This window comes from Juglans microcarpa x Juglans regia, chromosome 5S, assembly GCF_004785595.1.
Source record: "Juglans microcarpa x Juglans regia isolate MS1-56 chromosome 5S, Jm3101_v1.0, whole genome shotgun sequence".
NCBI classification, from domain to species: Eukaryota; Viridiplantae; Streptophyta; class Magnoliopsida; order Fagales; family Juglandaceae; genus Juglans; species Juglans microcarpa x Juglans regia.
Window position 1 is genome coordinate 3,161,179 of NC_054603.1, and position 21,004 is coordinate 3,182,182.

The 21,004-nt window shown below is 34.6% G+C and overlaps 3 protein-coding genes across 5 annotated transcripts; 2 read left to right on the forward strand and 1 right to left on the reverse strand.

The window, feature by feature from the left end:
• Positions 1 to 3,536: 3,536 nt before the first annotated feature.
• Positions 3,537 to 6,942, reverse strand: LOC121268425 (protein FATTY ACID EXPORT 1, chloroplastic). Of its 3 annotated transcripts, none has more exons than XM_041172694.1 (6): positions 6,762 to 6,938; positions 5,691 to 5,924; positions 4,323 to 4,490; positions 4,138 to 4,184; positions 4,010 to 4,050; positions 3,537 to 3,893 (listed from the first exon to the last, which is right to left on the reverse strand). In XM_041172694.1, the coding sequence occupies exons 1-6, from the start codon at positions 6,907 to 6,909 to the stop codon at positions 3,800 to 3,802; spliced, it is 732 nt and encodes a 243-aa protein (XP_041028628.1). In that variant the 5' UTR covers positions 6,910 to 6,938; the 3' UTR covers positions 3,537 to 3,799. The 3 variants fall into 3 exon arrangements, with proteins under 3 accessions (XP_041028628.1, XP_041028629.1, XP_041028630.1); XM_041172695.1 differs by having other exon boundaries at positions 5,691 to 5,931; positions 6,762 to 6,932; XM_041172696.1 differs by lacking the exon at positions 4,138 to 4,184 and having other exon boundaries at positions 3,760 to 3,893; positions 6,762 to 6,942.
• Positions 6,943 to 13,360: 6,418 nt separating this feature from the next.
• LOC121268426 (glucan endo-1,3-beta-glucosidase) lies at positions 13,361 to 14,630 on the forward strand. Its single transcript, XM_041172697.1, has 2 exons — positions 13,361 to 13,497; positions 13,648 to 14,630. Exons 1-2 carry the CDS (start codon positions 13,401 to 13,403, stop codon positions 14,589 to 14,591), a joined length of 1,041 nt encoding a protein of 346 aa, XP_041028631.1. The 5' UTR covers positions 13,361 to 13,400; the 3' UTR covers positions 14,592 to 14,630.
• Positions 14,631 to 17,191: 2,561 nt separating this feature from the next.
• LOC121268427 lies at positions 17,192 to 19,725 on the forward strand. The gene is made up of 2 exons (XM_041172698.1): positions 17,192 to 17,751; positions 18,465 to 19,725. The coding sequence occupies exons 1-2, from the start codon at positions 17,667 to 17,669 to the stop codon at positions 19,223 to 19,225; spliced, it is 846 nt and encodes a 281-aa protein (XP_041028632.1). The 5' UTR covers positions 17,192 to 17,666; the 3' UTR covers positions 19,226 to 19,725.
• The last annotated feature ends 1,279 nt before the right edge of the window (positions 19,726 to 21,004 follow it).

The window sequence follows — 21,004 nt, forward strand, 5'->3', positions numbered from 1 at the left end:
AAAAAACTAGTCTTCCTGCTGGTAACTTCCGTTGGTTTATTTATTTATTTTTTACTTAATAATTAAGTAAGTGTTTTTTTTAATAATATTGTAATATTTAAAAAAATATTTAAAAATATTAAAAATATATATATAAAAAAATAATAAGAAAAATGAACTGGCGAGCCCCAGTTTCCAGCTGTGGCTTTAGAGCCACCCAAAATAATAGTACAATTTATAAACTGACGTGATCGGCCTGGTCTTGTGTCTACGGTTGAGGACTTTACCTTTGGTAGGGGTCATATTTAATCTGTCGGGTCTCGTATCAACTCTTACCCAATCAATACTCGTCATTTTTTGTCTATCAAAGAGGACCTTTGCCCATGTGGATTGCCACCTCTCTTTTGTACTAGAGTTGCTATAAAGTCAGAGAAGGTAGAAAATGTATTGGTAATGGGCCATGCCACGTGGAGTTTTCTAGATGAGTAAAATTATATATATTTTTTATTAAGGATGTTAAAAAAAATACTTCAAAAAAAAAAAAATTTAAATACACTATAAATAGTAAATGAGTAGTAATTCTATCACTACTCTTTAGATGTTGTGTGAGTGGGCGGCGGGTGAGTGGGTGATGAGAGAGAGAGAGAGATCAGAGATGAGAAGAGGTGGTGATTATCATGCATATACAGTAGTAGTAGTACGTATGTGGGAGTAGAAAGAGTAATTTTATATATAATTATGAAGTGTACAAACATCGCGTAATCGTTTTAAAAAAGAATAGAATCTATTATTAAAAAATTAATTTTTTTTTTTTTATGTAAGTCTAGTAATTGAGTCTGAAGTCGAAGAAGGAAAGTGACTTTTGGAAAGCATGCATGCTAGTTTTAGATATAATAGAGTTATATAATTCTGTTCTCTCTTGTTGGCGTGACAGACTACATACTTTTTCAGATCATATCTCTGCATACCGCCTTGTTGATCAATAATATATCATGTGCATGTTTTGGAGTTGATTTGTCACTGTCTTTCCACATCATTTTGGCATGCATGCATGTGCTCTACCTAGACCCACGCAGTTACTAATGCTGTCAATTTCTCAATCCTTGAAAACTAAAGAGAGGTATATAAATTATAGGGATTCACCCTTTCACATGACATGAGAGATCAAAGTCCAGAAACCTCGAACACAATTGGGCCCGAGGATTCAAAGCAAACGGAATATCCCGACATAATGCATATGTGTGCGCGTGTATATGTATATGGGTCATGCTATGCTTACAGCTCATTTTTATCCTTTTTCCCTCCCGTTGTACATGGCATGCCATGTTTTATAATTTTTTTATAAAAAACAAGAAAAAAATGAAAAAGAAGACAAAGCCTGTCTCTCCTGCACAATCCCCCTTCCTCATTTCCTCTTCAAAAACCAGCAAACCCCAACCCACGACGAAAGCTTCATTTCTTCTGACTCCTCCGTCAGACGTCCACCGGCATCCAGTCCACGCGGCAAGCCATCTTTTGAGATTTGTGATTGTCTGAGCAGGCATTCAACCATCTTTTAGGATTTTTTCTATCTGATCTCTTCTAATTCATTTGAACCAAGCCCAGGAAATATGTTATTGTTTTTTGCTCAAGGCTTCCCCTGTGATTTCGTATTTAACATTAGTGATTAAAGCATATGGAGTTTATTTTATTTATTTGAATTTTGGCATTTCCCATGGATTTTAATGGATTGAGTGTAAAAATTGATAGGGGGTGGGTCTGTATAGGCCAAAAAGATGGGATATATCACAAAAATTATGTGGTTTAGGAAACGTAATATTTTCATATTTCTTATCTTGTTGCTGTTTCAGTAGTATTCTGGACGGAGATGTGAGGTTTGGATGAATGGAGGCTTGAAGGGTTGGCGACGGAAGGATGGGTTTCTTCTCGAACTGGGATGGAGGCTTGAAGGGGGGGCGACGGGAAGGGTGGATTTCTCGAAATGGGTCTCTTTGGCCGTCGGATGGATGGAGGCTTGAAGGGGTGCTTTTCTCTTCTCGAACTGCTTTCTCTGGCTTGAAGGGGAGGCGACGAAATGGGTTCTCGAATTGGATGGAGGCTTGAAGACCAAATGGGTTTCTCTAAAGGCTTGAAGACGAAATGGAGGCTTGGCTTGAAGATGGAATGCAAATTGGTTTTCTTTTTAGTGGGATGGATGGAGGCTTGAAGACGAACTGGTTTCTCTTTGGTGGGATGGGTTTCTCTGATTTGAAGATGAAGGTTAAAGCGAAATAGTCTTTAGTTTTTAATTTCTAAACGCATACAACGCGACATTCCACGTCAAGTGGGATGTGAGAGCGGGACGTCCGAACAGTGGTCATAGCATTTTCCTATGTATATATATGTAGAGAGGTGGTCATAGCATTTTTTTATGTATATATATGTAGAGAGAGAGAGAGAGAGAGTCATATCTATCTTAGCCACCTCTTTTCTTTTCTGTTTTGTGCTAGATCTGTTTCTTAGGGTAGTCACATTCATATCATGGATGCCTTTAGTAATTTAGTCTCATTTATTTTTAGAGATAAGATGAGATTAACATTAACAATTGAATAAAATATGATTATAATATATTTTTAATATTATTTTTATTTTGAAATTTGAAAAAATTAAATTATTTATTTTATTTTATGTAAAAATTTAAAATAAGTTAAAATAATTAAATGAGATGAAATGAGTTGAGAGAAGTTGTGAAAACAACTAAGATTAAGTTGCTTTGACTAGCTTTTATTTTTGGCCCAATCTTACAAAGGATTATTAGGTAACATCAAGGTTTTAGGACAGAATAATTCAGTCCAAATCATTTATGTATATAATCTTTTTTTTCTTCAACTTAACAAAGTAGATAGGTTTTCTAAATATTACAAATAAAGATGCACATTGGTAAATATACAGGTCATCACTCCCATTATCAAGTACCTCGAATCATCTCCTGAGTGGAGAACAACACGATGACGAGACTTCCCAATAATAGAAAAAGAAAGGGGATTTAGACTCGAATCTGATTGGTTTCCAACCAAACTGTGCCTCTACGTTTAGATAGTAAGGTATTCTCAGGTATTTTGTGAAAGAATTTGCTAGATACAAGTGATTTGACACACTAAACTGCATACCAACACTCACATAACTTTTTTTATTACAAAAATAAATAAATAAATGCCTTACATTTAATATTTATATGCGGTTTGATACACGAAATCGCTTGCAAGAAGATTTTTTCTTATATAAATAATAGTAAAAAAGTGATGAAAAAATAATGAAAAAATATTGAATAATAATAATTAGTAGTAAAAAGTATGTGAAAAATAATAATAAAATAATGAATAATAGTGAGGTATTCTGAGAATACCTAAGATATTTTCAATGCCCAAACTATTTATAAATGCTGATTTAAAATAAAACAAAAAACCAAGAATTCAGTGGTAACTCAATTCTATTTTTTTTTTATTCTTTGCTAGGTAACTTAGTTCCAACTTCCGAACCCAGGAAGAAAATATTGCCAAAATTCTCAAAGCAAGAAATTAAGACTGAATTTATTTTCTTTATTCATTTGTATTTATTCTTGTTTTGATGCAACACACACCATTTACAGGCCATATATTGAATCAGCTGTTTTCACTGGTGGCATAATAAACTATGACAGCATAATTCTGCCACTCGTTTACATAAAGAAACAGTTATACAAGACAAGATAAAATACAAACTAGCTGATCAACTCATACTTACTTTCCCAAGCCTATTTTGTTCATGTCAACATAAGCAACATAAGCCTATTTGGTTTGTGTCAAGATGCAACACCAGGAGATGACTTCAGCTTCTTTGGTGGTGGGTTTCCTCCCGAGATCAGCACATACGAATAGAAGCACAGCATTGCAGCACTTTGAAGGACAAAAAACAGAAAACTTTAGAGAAGTCGAACCAGAATCTAGAAGCTCAACTCTTTTACCAAAAAGAGGGTAGTCATAATAATAAAAGCATTTTCAATCGGATATACCTAATAGCAACATAAAACCCTGGTGGAAATATTTTCTTTGTCTGCACCCATAGTACCAATACAAAAAAGTTAGAAACAACAAATCAACTGGCCAGTGAATAAGAAGAAGTTTCGGTTTGCTGCACTACCAGTGAATAGGTCTGGTAGTTCTTCCAGAGGAGGACTGCTGATAGTGCTGCAAATTTTGCAGGCATACACGTACTTATATCAAATGATCTCAAAACAAGAGAAGTGAACATGTAGTTTAAACATAGACAACAACAAAACTATTGGACAACTCAGGATTTCTCCAAGTCACAGATAAAATCAGAACCTGCTTGTCCTAGAATGAATGGTGCACTGGATTTCCCTTGCCTCCAGATCTTTAAGCTAAAGGTGCTGAGAGCTAGCAAAGCACCTCCAAAGAGCACACCAGTGCTCAGAGTCACCGGATTTCTTGAGAAAACAAAGCCAAGAAGTCCACCGCTCAAAACAAGTCCACCTGTAACAAGATATAAGTTCGAACTTTACACCAGTCAGTCAAGTAACAGAGACAATGACTAATAGAAAAATTAAACAGACAAAATTGTAGTATATATTCAGCTTATGACTAAAAACTATACAATAAAACGATCTTGTAGCAAATGCCTAGTGGGTCAGCCTCCTGTAAGTCATGATCCAAAAGAATAACTTGAGAGTTTGCCTTATGGGGATTTGTATCTGGAGAACTATCTTCGGTCATTACATTCCAATGTCACATTTGAGACAAAAAATATATCACGAAGCAACTTCTCAAAACTTCTTCGGTCAATAATAACCAACCCAGGTACCTTTTCTTTTTTTAAACCAACTCAGGTAACTTATGATTTCAATCTTCTCAAGAGAATAGCCAAGTTACCATGTCCACCAAACCATTCACCATGTCCACATGGATCATAGCCCACAAAAGTTGACCAAGCAAAACAAATAAAATGAAAATCCACTTTGAGAATAAGTTGATGGGTTAAGATTTCCTTATTCTAGTCAATTTTGAGTTTATTGGTGACACTATCCCAGTAGCCCTCTGCAATACCAAGGGTTGCTTAAAAGATAGTTAAGCAAACCCCTATTTGCTTTGACTCTAATTCTCCCGACAGGCTTCCATGGACTTCTCTCCAACATTTTATCTGATCAATGACTTGCTTTATTAGTCATAGCTAACAATTATTTACATTTACTTGCACAACGTGTTTAATTGTGTTTTAAGGTTTGAGTTGTGCAGCAATAAACACTTGAGCTTGAGTTTTGAAGTGACTTAACAAATCAAGTAAAAAAATCACAAATGACACCGGGGGGGGGGGGGGGGGGGGGGGGTGGGATCTTCAGTGCCAATATCTAGAACTTCAATATGAGGAATAAATAAATACAGATGGATCCGATCCATACATATGACATTTTTGTCCGACCTATATGTATAGATAGCCAGATCAATCTATCTACTTCATTCCCTAAAAAGTAATTGAATTTAATATGACTACGGAAACCATTGCCAATAAGCGTTTGCATATGTTATTCTACATTACTAACAAAAAAAATTGTGTCGTGTACATCAAAAAAAAAAAAAAAAAGATAGTATGATGTAAAAAGTGAGAGCTATCTGCCAAGTCTTTTTAATGCAGTAAATGGGACAATGGACGTGTTTATAGAATTGATACAAACTCACCGAAGGGAATGCCAAAACAAAAATCATGGATTTTTGCAGCCCTTTTTTGTTCAATGACACCATTTTCCAGTGCTGGCTCACCCGTTCCTGACTTTACAGAAACATCTTGAAAATCCGGATATGAATTTGCTATTCCTTCACCTTGTGATTTAGATGCATCAGCTGTATAGCTTACACTAGTCTTAATCTCAGAACTGGAAGCATCTATCTGACGCCCTTCAAGGCTCATCAAAACTGTAAACTAGATGGAAAATTATAGATCTTATTACCACACGTAATCTTCCCCGAAACAGTTTCGTGATAATAACAAGAAAATTTTGCCTACTTTTGCCATTATGAATAAAATCTCTTATTAAAAAAAAAATTCCAAGAGATGTTTTCATATAACTATTTAATTACGCCATACATGGCGCACACAATTGCGTTATCAGATCAGTAGCATATTGATATTGTATGACTGCGAGGGAATTCCAATACAAATAGTTAATTAAAGAGAAGCACAAATGACACGCAAAAGAACCACAGCATACACTACCAGCTAAAAAAACATATTCCAAATGTGCTTGATAAACCAAATTACAAGCTTTCTCAAATACAGAACGCTGGGCTTGGATCAAAATCGCACATAAAGTCTCGATAAGACAAACTAGCCTTCTAGTAATAGCCAACCCAAGAATTTAACTACAATTAATATCTTAATTACATTGTGTGGAGAAAAGTCCACAAAGATTATACACGAATAGAAAGACTAACATTCTGCTCGTTTTTATGATTAATCTAGAAACTATATACATGGCCTGTAATTACTTAATTTCAGAAACATATACATACATATATATGTATGAATATATTAAAAAAGAAAAAGAGACATTTTTACCATAAAAAAAGGAGCAAAAATACTATTATATCGCAAAGGACGCCGTGTTTGGCTGAATCAAGGTTGTATTCTACGGCTTTAAAAAAACCACGGCAGCATAAAAAATTAAGAAAAAAAAAAATGAAATCTCGAATAGTTTGTTATTTGGGTCAAATTTCTTGGCGAGGTCTTCGAATGGGGGCTAAGAGAAGTACCTTTGAGCGCGGTGATGGGCTTAGATATGATAACCTCTGCAACTTCAGACTGCGGTTGACTGCAGAGAAGCAGGAGAGTTGAGAGATCGTCGCCGCCATGTCTGAACTGGAATGGAGAGAGACAGAGAGCGCTGAATGTGAATTGCATATTACCGACTAATATAAAGGAAAACTCGGCTCTTACCGCTGGCCTGACCGCTACTTGTTGCTCTTGGTATCAGCCGGTTGTTCCAACGCACACCCTACACCTTACGTGTAGACCGGGCTCACTAACTGAGATTGAACCGGTCCTGGCTTGAGCTCTCTCTCTCTCCCGCGATTTCCAGATGCGACAACGCCCCTCAACTTTACATGCCCCTCTCCGGTCGAAGCTCAAGCCTCTCACGTCAAATGAACTTCATCTGGAAAGCAACGGTGTAAAATAAGAGAAATTATTGAACGAGTAACATGAGTAAACTACGTGCAATCACTTTTTTTAAAAAAAAGTAAAATTTATGATTAAAAATTTATTTCTTTTATATAAATTTCGTATTTATTTTTTATAAATGATATTTATATATTCATAATTATAACTATTATTTCTCTTACGGCGATACCTGATTTTTAAGAGCCAGCAATAGCATATATATGGGCCTAAGATGCTTGGGCCTCTCGGTCGAGTCCATTAACATTCATATCAGACCATTTTTCCAAATGAAATAATGCACAGGGGTCCTTTTTCTGCCCCTTCCGGCCCGTTTACTTATTATTTTTCTTTTTCTAAATAAATGACATCTTTATCCGAACCATTTTCCTGCAGGCAGAGCTATTTTCTTTATTGTAAAAATATAATTTAAACAATTAAATTTATTTTTTATTTACTCCAAGTTTTTAGATAAGTGGTAATTTAATTTTTCTAATATCGATCTAAGCATTTCTCATCTCCTAATAAACATTTTTTTGTTTGCAAAACATCGTAAGTTATACGTACGTATGAGAAAACCAAAGTGTATTTTTCACCGGCCTGGATTTTTATTGTTTTTAGTCAAAACGATTGATCATGTATACGTGTGTAATTATCGCAAATCAATTAATTTTAATCGCAAGTGTGTGTATGTGTGTGTGTATATATATATATATATATATATATATATATATATATATATATATTTGAAGATTCAAAACAAATATTATTTTTAGTTTACATACAGTTTTTAAATAGAGACTGCTCATATTATATTATCATTTCACTCTTATCAAATAACTCATTTATTTTGAACGTAAATGCATGCATGCACGTGGATTATATTTGTCTCCAATCTTAGTAATTATGCCTACCTCTTTCAATTCACAAGCAGGTTAATCCGCTCATCATGTCTTTATTTGTATGATATTCTTCCACGCGTGCACGTTGAATTAATGTCTGATCACGTACGTACGAGTGGGAATCATGAAATCCAGTATACTAATATTGCATATATATGCTTTTCAAATTAAGTACTTTTGTTAGGATTCAGGAAATATCATCCATGATGCATTCATTCTATACAATCAGCTCTTTGGTCTATTTATTCGCAACCATTAATTAAGATTAATGTTAGATAAAATTTTAAGGTATACAAACTTTACATATTAATATATCTCTTTGAAAAAAATATAAGATTTACTATTAAAAAAATAACTTTTTATATGGATATTAGATTTATCTATTTTTTTAAAAAGAGTGTGAAGAACTTGTACACCTTTATAAGACTGTAAATATCATTTATAATTATATATGAGAAATGATATTTACTATTGACAGATATCTTGCCATATTTGCCACTGCACAAAATTGTCATATTTGTCACTGCACAAAATCAGCAATCAACATGATTCTAGGAATTAGTCTGATTAGTCTACTTACTGTATATACTTAGCACATTGTAAATCTATTTATTTGTAAAGATATACATCAGTATTGATAGATTGGAATAAATAAAGTTTTCCCTCTTTGCAATTTTAACATGGTATCAGCCTAACATCCGATCCCTCAAACTCCACTCTGCCCCAATGGCCAACATCTATTCTTCCTCCTCCACTTCATTATCTCTTTTGGCACATTTTGTCGATATCACCCCTTCTGTCCTCTCCTTTATTTTTTCTTTTGATCGGCACCATCACTAGGTCGTGGACAGCGGCGCCAGCCACCATATGTACCATCGACATGAGTCATTCGCCGATCTGAGGAGCCTTGACTTTGAGCAACTCATGCGGCTCCCCACTGGACAACAAGTTCCTATCGAAGGGATAGGGACTTGTGTTTTCTCCCCTTCCCTCACTTTATCTCAAGTTTATTTTGTTCTCAAATTCTCCTTCAAACTTTTATCTGTTCCCCAACTTACCCTTTAGATCTCTTGTGTTATTTTATTATCTTCTACTATTTGTTTATTTCAGGACCTACAATCGACTTCGTCGATTGAAGCGGGTGATCTTTGCAATGGGTTCTACATGTATCGGCCTGACTCTCCTCTAGCATTATCTGCACAACCCACTACTAATAAGATCTTATGGTATCAACATCTAGGTCATCCTTCTAGTTTCACAACTCTTAGTCTTTTTAATTCTCCTTGTATTGTCTCTGATTGTGACATTTGTGCTCATTCTAAGCACACAATATTACCTTTTTTTACTCATGCTAATAAAAGTGTTTCTCATTTTAATTGCATTTTTGTGATATTTAGGGTGGCTATCATACATTTTCTCTATGTGGGGCTTATTATTTTCTCATAATCATTGATGATTTTTCTTGCACTACTTGGATATATCTTATGCGTTTTAAATCTGAAGCTTTAATGCATTTTTTTGCTCTTGTCCAAAATCAATTAAATACTTCTGTTAAAATCATTAGAACTGATAATGGACAAGAATTTCTTTCTCATCAATTTCAAACATATCTTCATACCCACAACATCATTTATGAATGTACCTGTATTGAAACTCTACAACAACATAGTGTTGTGGAGTGTAAACATCGACACCTCCTGAATATTGCCCTTAATCTTCACTTCCTGGCTCACTTACCTTTAAAATTTTGGGGTGATTGTGTTCTTACCACTGTATATCTCTCATCAACCGTACCCCCGGTCACAATCTTCAAAATAAATCTCCTTTTGAAATTCTCTTCAATAAAACACCAAACTATGATCACCTTCGAGTGTTCGGGTGCCTTTATTATGCTCAAACACTCCATGCTTATCGGGATAAATTTTCCCCTCGTGCCACCAAATGTCTTTTCTTTGGCTATCCTAGCACCCATAAAGCATACAAGCTCTACAATCTTGACACTCAGTCCATTTTTTATTCTCGTAATGTCACATTTCATTAACAACAATTTCCTTTTCAGCAAATTCCTAATACTTCATCTTTTTCACACCCCATTCTTCCTGTTCCTGTTCCTAATCCTGTATTGCCATATTCGCCACTCCTTACTTCCGATAACTCTCCCGACATCTTACCCCCAACACCCTCATCTTCATCCATCATTCGTCTTCGACGCACAATTATTCGACATGCCTACCTCTAAGACTACGTCTGTCTCACCTTACACAAGGAGCCCAAGACATCTTTACCTGCTACACAGGCTTTAAGTACTGCTCATCCTTTATTTGCTTTCCTTTTATACTTTCGTTTTTCTCCCTCTCATCTTATCATTTTAACTGCTGTCACCACTTCTGTTGATCCATCATGTTATTCTGAAGCTATTCGCCACTCTCATTGGCATGAGGCCATGTCTGTTGAAATTTGTGCCTTAGAGGACAATTCCACTTGGACACTTGAGAGTTGAGACTCTCTCCTAGTAAGAAACTCATTGGCTGTAAATGAGTTTTTAAAACTAAGTTTAAAGCTGACGATTCCATCAAGCGGTACAAAGCTCGGCTAGTCACCAATGGTACACTCAGGTTGAAGGCTTTGACTATCATGAGACATTTGCTTCAGTTGCCAAAATGACCACTGTCTGCTGCTTGTTGGCAGTTGCTGCCACAAAACACTGGATCATCCATCAACTTGACATCAACAATGCCTTTTTGCACAACGATCTTGATGAAAAAGTCTACATGACACCACCACCCGGATATTGCATTAAGGGGGAGACCCGTGTCTGTCGACTTCAAAAATCTCTCTATGGCCTCAAACAAGCATCCCGCAACTGATTTTTTAAACCAAGCCATATGCTTCTTGATGTAGGTTTTCACTAGGCAGATCATTCTTTATTCACTCTTGTTACTCACACCAGCATCACTCTTGTTCTTGTTTATGTTGACGATATCTTGGTTGCTAGTAATGATATTTCTCAGATCGAGATTTTCAAACGTGTTCTATCTACCCATTTAAAAAGAAAAGATCTTGGTTCTCTGAAATACTTTATTGGACTCGAAGTTGCTTGCTCTTACACAAGTATCTTCCTCAATTAGCAAAAATATGACATCGACATCCTTTCCAACAGTGGCCAAATTGGTGCCCGGACTGCCCCTTTCCTATATATGGAACAACACTTGAAGCTCAACAATCAAGACGACAACCTTTTCCCTGATCTTTGTGTTTGTCGTCATCTGGTTGGCCGACTCATCTATCTGACCATCACACGACATGCCATTATTTATTCAGTAAATATCCTCATTCAGCTTATGCATGCTCCTCGGGTTCCTCACATGATTGCAGCTACTCGAGTTCTTCATTACATCGAAGGCAGCCTAGGACAAGGTATTTTCTTCTCCTCCTGTAACAGTCTACATGTCATAGCCTATACTGATTCTGATTGGGCCAGTTGCACTACCACTTGTCACTCCACCATGGGGTACTTCATTTAGTTAGGCATAAGTTTGATCTCCTGGTGTACAAAAAAAAACAGACTACTGTGGTTCGCTCTTTCGCTGAAGCCGAATATCAAGTTATGGCCATCACCACCTATGAATTCACTTGGTTGAAGCAGCTCCTCACTGATCTTGGAATTCCCCATCCTGAGCCTTTCACCTTACATCGTGACAATCAATCTACTCTCTACATCGCTCACAACCCTGTGTTTCATGAGCGCACCAAACACATTGAGATTGATTGCCACATCATCCATGATAAGATTCGCTCATGCTTTCTCCAATTCATTCATATCTCTTCAAATGAGCAATTTGCCAACATCTTCATCAAAGTTTTAGGTTGAGAAATTTTTCACTATTTTTCATATAAGTTGGGCATTACAGATCTTCATGCGCCAATTTGAGGGGGAGTATTGACAGATATCTTGCCATATTTGCCACTGCACAAAATGATTAGCAATCAATATGATTCTAGGAATTAGTCTGATTAGTCTACTTACTATATACTTTTTTCTATACCTAGCATATTATAAATCTATTTATTTGTAAAGATGTACATTAATACTGACAGATTAGAATAAAGAAAGTTTTCCCTCGTTACTATTTACAATTGTAAAGTGCGCGAGGAACGTGCAATTCTTTTAAAAAAATACAGTAAATACGAGATTATATGTAGCATTACTCATTATATATATATATATATATATATACACACACATATAAGTTCGGCTATGATCTTTTGTTACTAAGGGGGGTGTGCGCCTTCATTAATCATGCTTTTAAGGATAAAATATTAATGCACTTGTCAAGGTCATATCTTTGTTGGGGAAAAAATTGCTGGCTTTACTATATTCTAGGATATGGAATAATGCTGTTTCCGATTCTCTAATAATTTCTTCCAAATCTAACAATGTCATATTAACTGAGTGGTCGTGTTACTATATATAGCCAGCTAGCTAGCTATTGAAAAATTGGAGAATTCCTGAGAGGAATATTTAAGAAGGATAACCACAACATTGTAGATCTAGAGAATGCATGTATTTAATATATATAATAGGCAACAAATTAAAGGATCCTTTTAGATCTTCCACTATTAATTCATGCATGCAAATATCCCCCTAAAATGCATACACGAATCTTATTATTTAATTACCTACGTGAAAATAATAAAATATATGATTAAATTCAATATTTATGTTCATAATGGTAAAAAATCATAAAAAATATATACGAATTAATTTAATTGGAACCCGACAGCTTGTTGTGACAACTACAAGAAAATTGTTAATTATTTATGGCTAGCTATTTCTTGTGAAAATGAATTTCCTTTCAAAATGAGTTTGTTTACATAGCAAATTATCATTCTAGTAGTAAGTAATCCACCACGAAATGAGTTGTCCACACGTTGTAATTAGGATCTGAATTAAGCACTAGTTTGCTATGCACCTTCACATGAAAGTACAATGTTATAGAGAGGCACGCAATAAGAAATTGATTAAAAAATAAAAGCAATAAAAGTACGTATTAATTTTCTCGGCAACTGGACATAGGAAAAAATGAAGAATATTAAAATTAGTAAGGGATCATAAAGTTTCCACAAAATGTTGAGTAGTTAATTAGACAAAAAAAATAAATAAAAATAAATATTTGTAACGATAATAACTATTTACAATAAAAACAAATTCATTTTGATAAGAAATAATTCTATCCATCCTTCTTTATAAAAAGGCACCCAAGTATCCATAGATTTTACTTAACCATCTTTGCTATAATTCTCCCCTTCTTTCTTTTTTATTTTTTCTCCCTAATGGCATCCAAGTTTGATTCTACTGGCACAAGCCCTAATTCCCTGATTTCCACAATGCTAGTGTTTGGGCTGCTAATGGCTTCCCTAGGCACAACAGGTCTCTCTCTCTCTCTCTCTCTCTCTCTCTCTAGCTAGCTAGCTAGCACAAGCCACAAAGTTAATTTGATCTAAAAAGCTGGATTAATGGATGGGACTGATCTATATGTATATAAAGCCATTGACTTCTTTCTTGTTTATTCTGATGCAGGTGCCCAAAGTGGTGTTTGTTATGGAAGGCTTGGAGATAACCTACCACAGCCAGCAGAAGTTGTAGCTATCTTTAACCGAAACAACATACGAAGAACGAGAATCTATGATCCAGACCACTCTTTTCTCGCAGCCCTTGGAGGCTCCAATATTGAGCTCATTCTAGGTGTTCCAAATGAGGATCTCGAAAGCATTGCTTCAAGCCAAGCCAATGCAAACAATTGGGTCCAAAACAACGTGCTAAACTTCGGTAATGTCAGATTCAAGTACATTGCAGTTGGAAACGAAATAAAGCCAACAGATACATCTGCACAATTCCTTATCCCCGCCATGCAAAACATTCAGAACGCAATATCTGCGGCTGGCCTCGGGAACCAGATCAAAGTTTCCACTGCCATTATGATTGGAGTCCTTGGAGCGTCCTACCCTCCGTCAATGGGCTCCTTCAGGGCCGATTACCGGCCACTTCTCGATCCCGTTATTAGCTTCTTGGTCAACAACCGGTCTCCATTACTCGTTAACTTGTACACGTATTTCAGTTACATTGGAGACGCGAAAGATATTACTCTTGACTATGCTCTTTTCACGTCTCCTTCATCTGTAGTGAGCGATCCTCCGCTCAGTTACCAGAATCTTTTTGATGCCAGTTTAGATGCAGTTTACTGGGCATTGGAGAAGGCCGGCGGGGGGTCTTTGGACATCGTTGTATCGGAGACTGGTTGGCCTTCAGCTGGAGGGACAGCTACATCACTTGAAAACGAAAGAACTTATGTCACGAATTTGGTTCAGCATGTGCAGGTAGGGACTCCGAAGAGGCCTGGAAAGCCTATAGAAACTTACGTGTTTGCCATGTTTGACGAGAACCAAAAATATCCCGAGTATGAGAAATTTTGGGGCCTCTTTCTCCCAAGTGGACAGCCCAAGTTCCAAGTTAATTTCAATTAAGATTAGCACTTTATTTTGGTGCATCATGTAATAAATTAAACATTATTGCACCTAAATATTGGGTGTTAATATATATCATAATAAATCAGAGTTCTTCAATACTTGCCATGTTTTAGTTTTAGTTTTTTTTTTTTATATGTAAATATAATTAATAAATGATTGGATAATGAAAGTTTTTATTAGAAAAATGGGTTTTTTCTTTAGATTTATAGATCTTTTGAATTGAAAACTTTTTGTAAAAATTTTTTAAAATACCCAAACTGATGCGCTTTAATCACATTTTGAGGCATGCACTGAATTAAATATATATTGGCATTTCAAAGCGAAGAAGATTAATGAACACTTCAGAATGTTAATAAATGGTATATACTTTATTTGATGTGTCTTTTTTTTTAGACTTCTAAATTGAGAAAAAAATCTAGGACAGATTTCTTGCTGAATGGGGACAGCATGTGCAAGCTCTTTATTAAATAAAAAATAGTATTATTTTGATAAAGATATTATTATAATTTTAAAAAAAAATTAAAAAAAATTAATTAAATTTATAATACAATCTCTAAATAAGGACAGTATGTAATATTACTCTTTTCCTTATCAGACTTTTAAATATTCCCAAACACTAGTCTATGGGTTTCTTAACTAGAGAGCTCAATGATGGACTTTCCTAATTTGGGCTCTAACTACAAAACCAAACCTACTCAGACCAACTCGACCAATCATCCCGGCCCAGTGATTGATTTTGTTCTATTGCAGCACGCTTCGTTGTCCTAAGCCACGTCACATAGCCCAAGTCCTTTGCTGTTATTCTTATGCAGAGCATATCATTCTTATCATTTAAATATTAAAATTTAATTTATAAAATTTAAATTTTAAAATTATTTAAAATAAAATTATGTTATGTAAGTATTTTATTAGATGTATTATCCATACCGATTTATAAATAGAATTTTTCATTAGCGTATGATTCTTCTGGCATTGTTTCTAAAAATAAAATTAGGCATTATTTGGATACAATAAGTGTTTTATCTCATTTCATATCGTCATTACAACTTTATCAAATTTTCATACAAAATATAATAAACAATTTAATTTTTTCAAATCACAAAATAATAAAAATGTTAAAAAATAATATTCTAAAATATTTTATTCAACTTTTATATTAATTTATTTCATTTTAACTCACTATTCAAACGATACTTTAATGGTTCGTTGGTCTCTCAATGACTATCTAATTATTCTCATAATTACTTCATGCTATGATATCTTATGACTTAAAATTATAAAATTTAATATGAAAACAGTAATTATTTTTTGACCAATGGATATACAGATACTGATCGAATATGGAATTGGAAACTTACTACATAATTTTCGGGTACCAATAATTTTAAATATAACCTTAGGCAACAAGATTTGTCACATTCATTGGACAGTTAAAGTAGGAAGGAAAGGTCAACAAAGCAATCCTGAGTATGGCACAGGTGAACCTAAAGAAACACGTACGTACGGTGTCATCTAGTTTCTGTCCTTTCGGTCTAGAAGATCACAACATTCAACCGACAGTTAAATTTGGATTGTGAGATGAAATTAGATAAAAATTAAAAATTAAATAAAATATTATTAAAATATTATTTTTATTTTTATTTTTAAAAAAATTAAATTATTTATTATATTTTATATAAAAATTTATAATAATTAAATAAAATGAGATGGATTGAAAAATTTTGAATCCAATCCTTCTTTACCGTTTGAAATTCATCATGAATTGAGTATTAATTACATTTGAATGTTGAATTGAATTGAGTTGAGATGATAAAATATTATTAAAATATTATTTTTTAATAATATTATTATTTTAAGATTTAAAAAAATTAAATTATTTATTATATTTTATGTTAAGTATTATTATAAAATTGAGATAGATTTAAGTTACAAACGAGAAGCTAGATGCTTGCGTGAACTTTGAATATACTCTAGAGTCTAGGCTCTAGCATGTCTCAGATCACTCGAATAGACGATTAAAATAAAAAAAGTTCACAATTTTACAAAGATGGTAAAACTCAAAACTTTCGTGGATAGTATGAATCTCAGTAAAAGTTTTTAATTCAAAAATAAAATTTTCAAGTGAGTAATATTATCTCTGGAGAAGTATTACACTTATAATTTTTTTTTTAATAATAAATTTATATATTTACATAATTTTATATAATATATTAGATTTAAGATCGTGCTATACGAACTAATGAATTAACTGAAGAAATCAACCGATAAATATAAATTATTTTTTTTTCTTATTTTCTTTTAATCATTTTTTATATATTTTTAAATATTTAAAAAAATATCAATTCACTAATATTCACATCCTTAACTATTAAATAAAAAAATAAAAAATTCAATCAGTCAATTTCATCAATTATATTTATAGATTTAACTGATATTTTCTTTAAATTTAATTTTATAATATAACGTATTATATTAAATTATGTCGGTTATAAATTTATTTTTATGAAATTTGGTAAAAACTTTTTCCTTACCAATCACGTTGCTCAGGGGCGTGATGCTTACTGCTTATCAGTAAAGAGGCGATGGTTCACAGCCAGGAGAGTCCTTATAAAGAGGCGATGGAAGCGTGGCAGGAACAATATATATTTAGTAAATTCAAACCAAAACCAAGAGCTTCCATTACCTCCGACAACCAACCAAAGCGGCTTCTCTTTCGAAGAAAATATATGCTGCCATAACGTCACAATAACCTCGGACAGTTCCCTGTCTCTGATCCCTTTATAGACACTCCTCCAAATGCTTTTACTTGGAAGGAAAAAATAAAAAATCATAAAAAGCTCTTCAATTGCTGCAGCTCACCCAATCACACCAAAGTTAAGCTTCTTGTGTATCTTTGCCAAGAAAGACACAAACCCTCCTGCTGTTTTCCCTGCAAAACCTGAGAATTGCTGCATTTTGTCTCTTTTGCCGCTCAAAACCCAGTTTCTGACTCTGTTTTCCCTGTTATTTTGCTTGCTTTTCTGGGTTCTTTTGATTTTTGTTTGTCGTGTTTTGCTTTGTGATTTACCTGTTATGGGTCGTTGGAGAAGACAACAAGGCGGAACTCATCATAAAGAAACTCAGGGGACACGATCGCAGAACTGGAAGCCACCTGTGTGTATGTGACCTTTCTGGGTTTTTTATTATTTATTTTTTACGGGATTGTCGACTGTAAAATAGTGTATTCTTTTCTTATTAACGGTTTCTCTCTAGTTGAATTTTTCTTCAAGAAAGTGGGCCGTTTTTTAGAAAATATTTTTTTCTCAAAATTTGATGCAGCCGCCTTTGTGTCTGCACTTGTAGTTGTCTCTTTGGTGCCCATTTTATCAGGCGAGTCATATAATTCGTGATTTTGTAAAATGATGGTTTCTATTGGGTTTTAGGGAAATGATAGAATGGATTTCTTGCTGAATTTGGTAGGGTTTCTGATCTTGACATCATGATGTATTGGGCTTTTACTTTTCCTTCTCTCCTTTTAAAGCTTCTTGATTATGGAGATTTGGACGTTGGAAGATTTTTTTTTTTTTTTTGGTTGGGAGATATTAATTTTTTTTTTGAGTTAAAATAGATTAACAAGTATGGATATGTTTATTGGATGTGGATTTTGATAATGTGACTCGATGACTTTAAAATACTCCAAAAATGGCAAATGATGCTGATGGTGGAATCTGTGGAGTTATGTTAGTTGTATGAAAGGAGTTGTCTCGCATTTCCTTTACTACTCCTATCTTCCAGGAGATGCGTGCATCGAATTCCTTTTTTTACGTCAATACAATGGAGATCCTTGCATGTGCAATTGAACTGATGGCTTCTTACTCCTTTTGTTTTCAGATGCTTGGCAGTCATCTGTGCCTTCCTGGGAAAAGAAGTTCTGCACATCAATTGGTTCAGTTCCATGGCGGAAGCTCCTGGAAGCCAAGAAGTGTATGTATCTCTATGATAATGTGGTTCAATGGAATGACTCTGCTGGTGAAGAAGCATTTCACAATGCAAAAAACAGATTTTGGGCAGAGATTAACGGCCTCCCCTGTGACATACCATTGCCTGATCCTGATATTTATATTGACGAAGTAGATTGGAACTCCAGCATTGATCCTGAATTGCTGTTGAACTTGGAACAGGAATCCAAGGCTCCTTCTGAGGGAGATAAAGATGAGAAGGCTGTGATTCTTGCTGATTCCCTCTTGAATCAGCCATTTTGTTGCAATGGATGGGGGGAAGCTGAAGAGGACTTGAGAAAAACCACCGACTTGGCTTGGCATCCTGGATATGGGAACTATAACCAGGCTGTAAATAACAACAATGATTATTGGGAGCATAATTATGGTCAGAGTAATGGAGCCATTGAAGACAATGGATGGGCAAATTATCAGAATGATTCGTGGGGATCGAATCAGTGGAAAAATGATTGTTGTAACGAGTGGGAGAAAAACTATATTGAGCCAGAAAACAATAGCAGGAGAAAGGAAGTCTCTGATCGGTACATGTCAAGGTATAAAACCTCAGGGTTTCATGGAAATGACTATCATCAAATGGGTCGTGGGTGGAAAAATGGTAGGGTAAGGAGGAAGGTCAATTTTCAATATGAATGACCACTCTAGGTTTAGAAAGTTAAAAAAAGGCCTGCGTCTGGGCAGTGGAACCTGAAATCTTGTTGTTCTGCCATTATGGATTCAGCATAGCATGAAATCCATGGAGCTAGGAGAAATAAGTTTTGTGAAGCCCTCGAGTATATAGTATGTTGTTTATATGAGTTTGTTATGTTCTTGGTTATTTGCATAAAAAATAGTATGTAATTGTGTGATACATTCTCAGCAAAGTCGATCATGTTTGGTTTAAGCTTAGATTTTTGTAGTTTGCTTGGGAAGTCAAAGCAGATTTGGAACATGGCCCGGCAGGCCATCAGGACAGGGTGCGATGTGACCATGTTTGATAAACTCAGTTATCATGAAATGCTTTGCCGTGTGTATGTGACAATGAGAGTATCAGTGTGGAGGCTACTGTATTTTAGGATGAGAGAATTTTAAGTTACAATGGAAGTTGATTAAGATTACTCGGATTAATGAAATAGTAAGTTCTCATTATTACTTCTTTTCCTGTTATTTCGTTTTATGCCAAATTCTTGTTCATGAAAGTTGCTCAATTGCCATATTCTTTTGTCATCACTTTACCGTTCGAGAAATAAGGATAACTGCACTTCCCAGGCCTCAGTACGACAACCTTGTCTGAGCTTTTTGTGCTTCTGCATTCTCTCATGTTACTCAAGGAGGTGCAAAATGCTGCATGTCATCAAATCGAAAAGGAGGATTGGGAGGCTCCTCTTAAATGGGGGTAATCTACAATTTATCTCAAACCCAAATTTGAAAATGTCTCCAAGTATATACATAGTTTATCAAGACCGTGCAACATGTACATGCGAATTGTTGTATGTTATTATGAAGTTTTCCTTCACTCAGTATTTTTTTGCCTTCATTTTGGCGTCACCTGAAGACAGTTTTATTTGCGCGAGAAATGTTATGCATCAATCACTATTCATCCCTACATTCCACACCTATAACTTTTTCATAGGGTGTAAGTGTTTTTCATAAAATGTGAAGATATTTTTCAGTGGATATAAGGTGTGGGATAGTGAATAGTAACTGATTAGAAGAATTTTTCTTATCTGCACATTGTTGTTGATCTCACTCTCCATTATTCCTAATAATTTCGAAGCTCATTTAATTTGTATGCTGTAATAAATTGCTTGTAGAGGCTTATTAAAAATCCAATCTTTACGATTTCCCACCTAATATAATTGTGCAGAATATGATATGCATAGAAATATTTATAGGGGAAAAGCAAATTTATGAACTTTTCTAATATCAACCATTTTAGAACTTCGTTTAGAGATGTTTGTATTAAGATATAAAATAAATAATAAAATTTATTTCTTCTCATCAGTTTAAATTTTTGGGATAAATGATGATTTCACATGGTATCAAAGCAGAGGTCTTGGGTTTGAACCCTGACTTTACACTATCACATTTAAGTAAATATTCTACGTGTTAGGCCATCCATAAAGGGAGAGTCTGACTCACAAGTGAGGGTGAGTGTTAAGATATAAAATAAATAATAAAAACTACCTCTTTCTATCAGTTTAAGCTTTTGAAACAAGTGGTAATTTGTGCCTGTATTTTTTTTTTTCTTGCACAATTGGATTCAAAATTCCACCTCTTACCAGAAGCTAAAAAGTTGCTCCGGACACCAAAAGGTTTGCCTGTGCATACAAATTGCTCTCCGGAATTGCCTACAGCTAGCTGAAGCATTGCTGTTTCATAAAAAGTCAGTTATGGAACAGGTGCAGGAAAATTGGGATAAAGATCCCATTTATT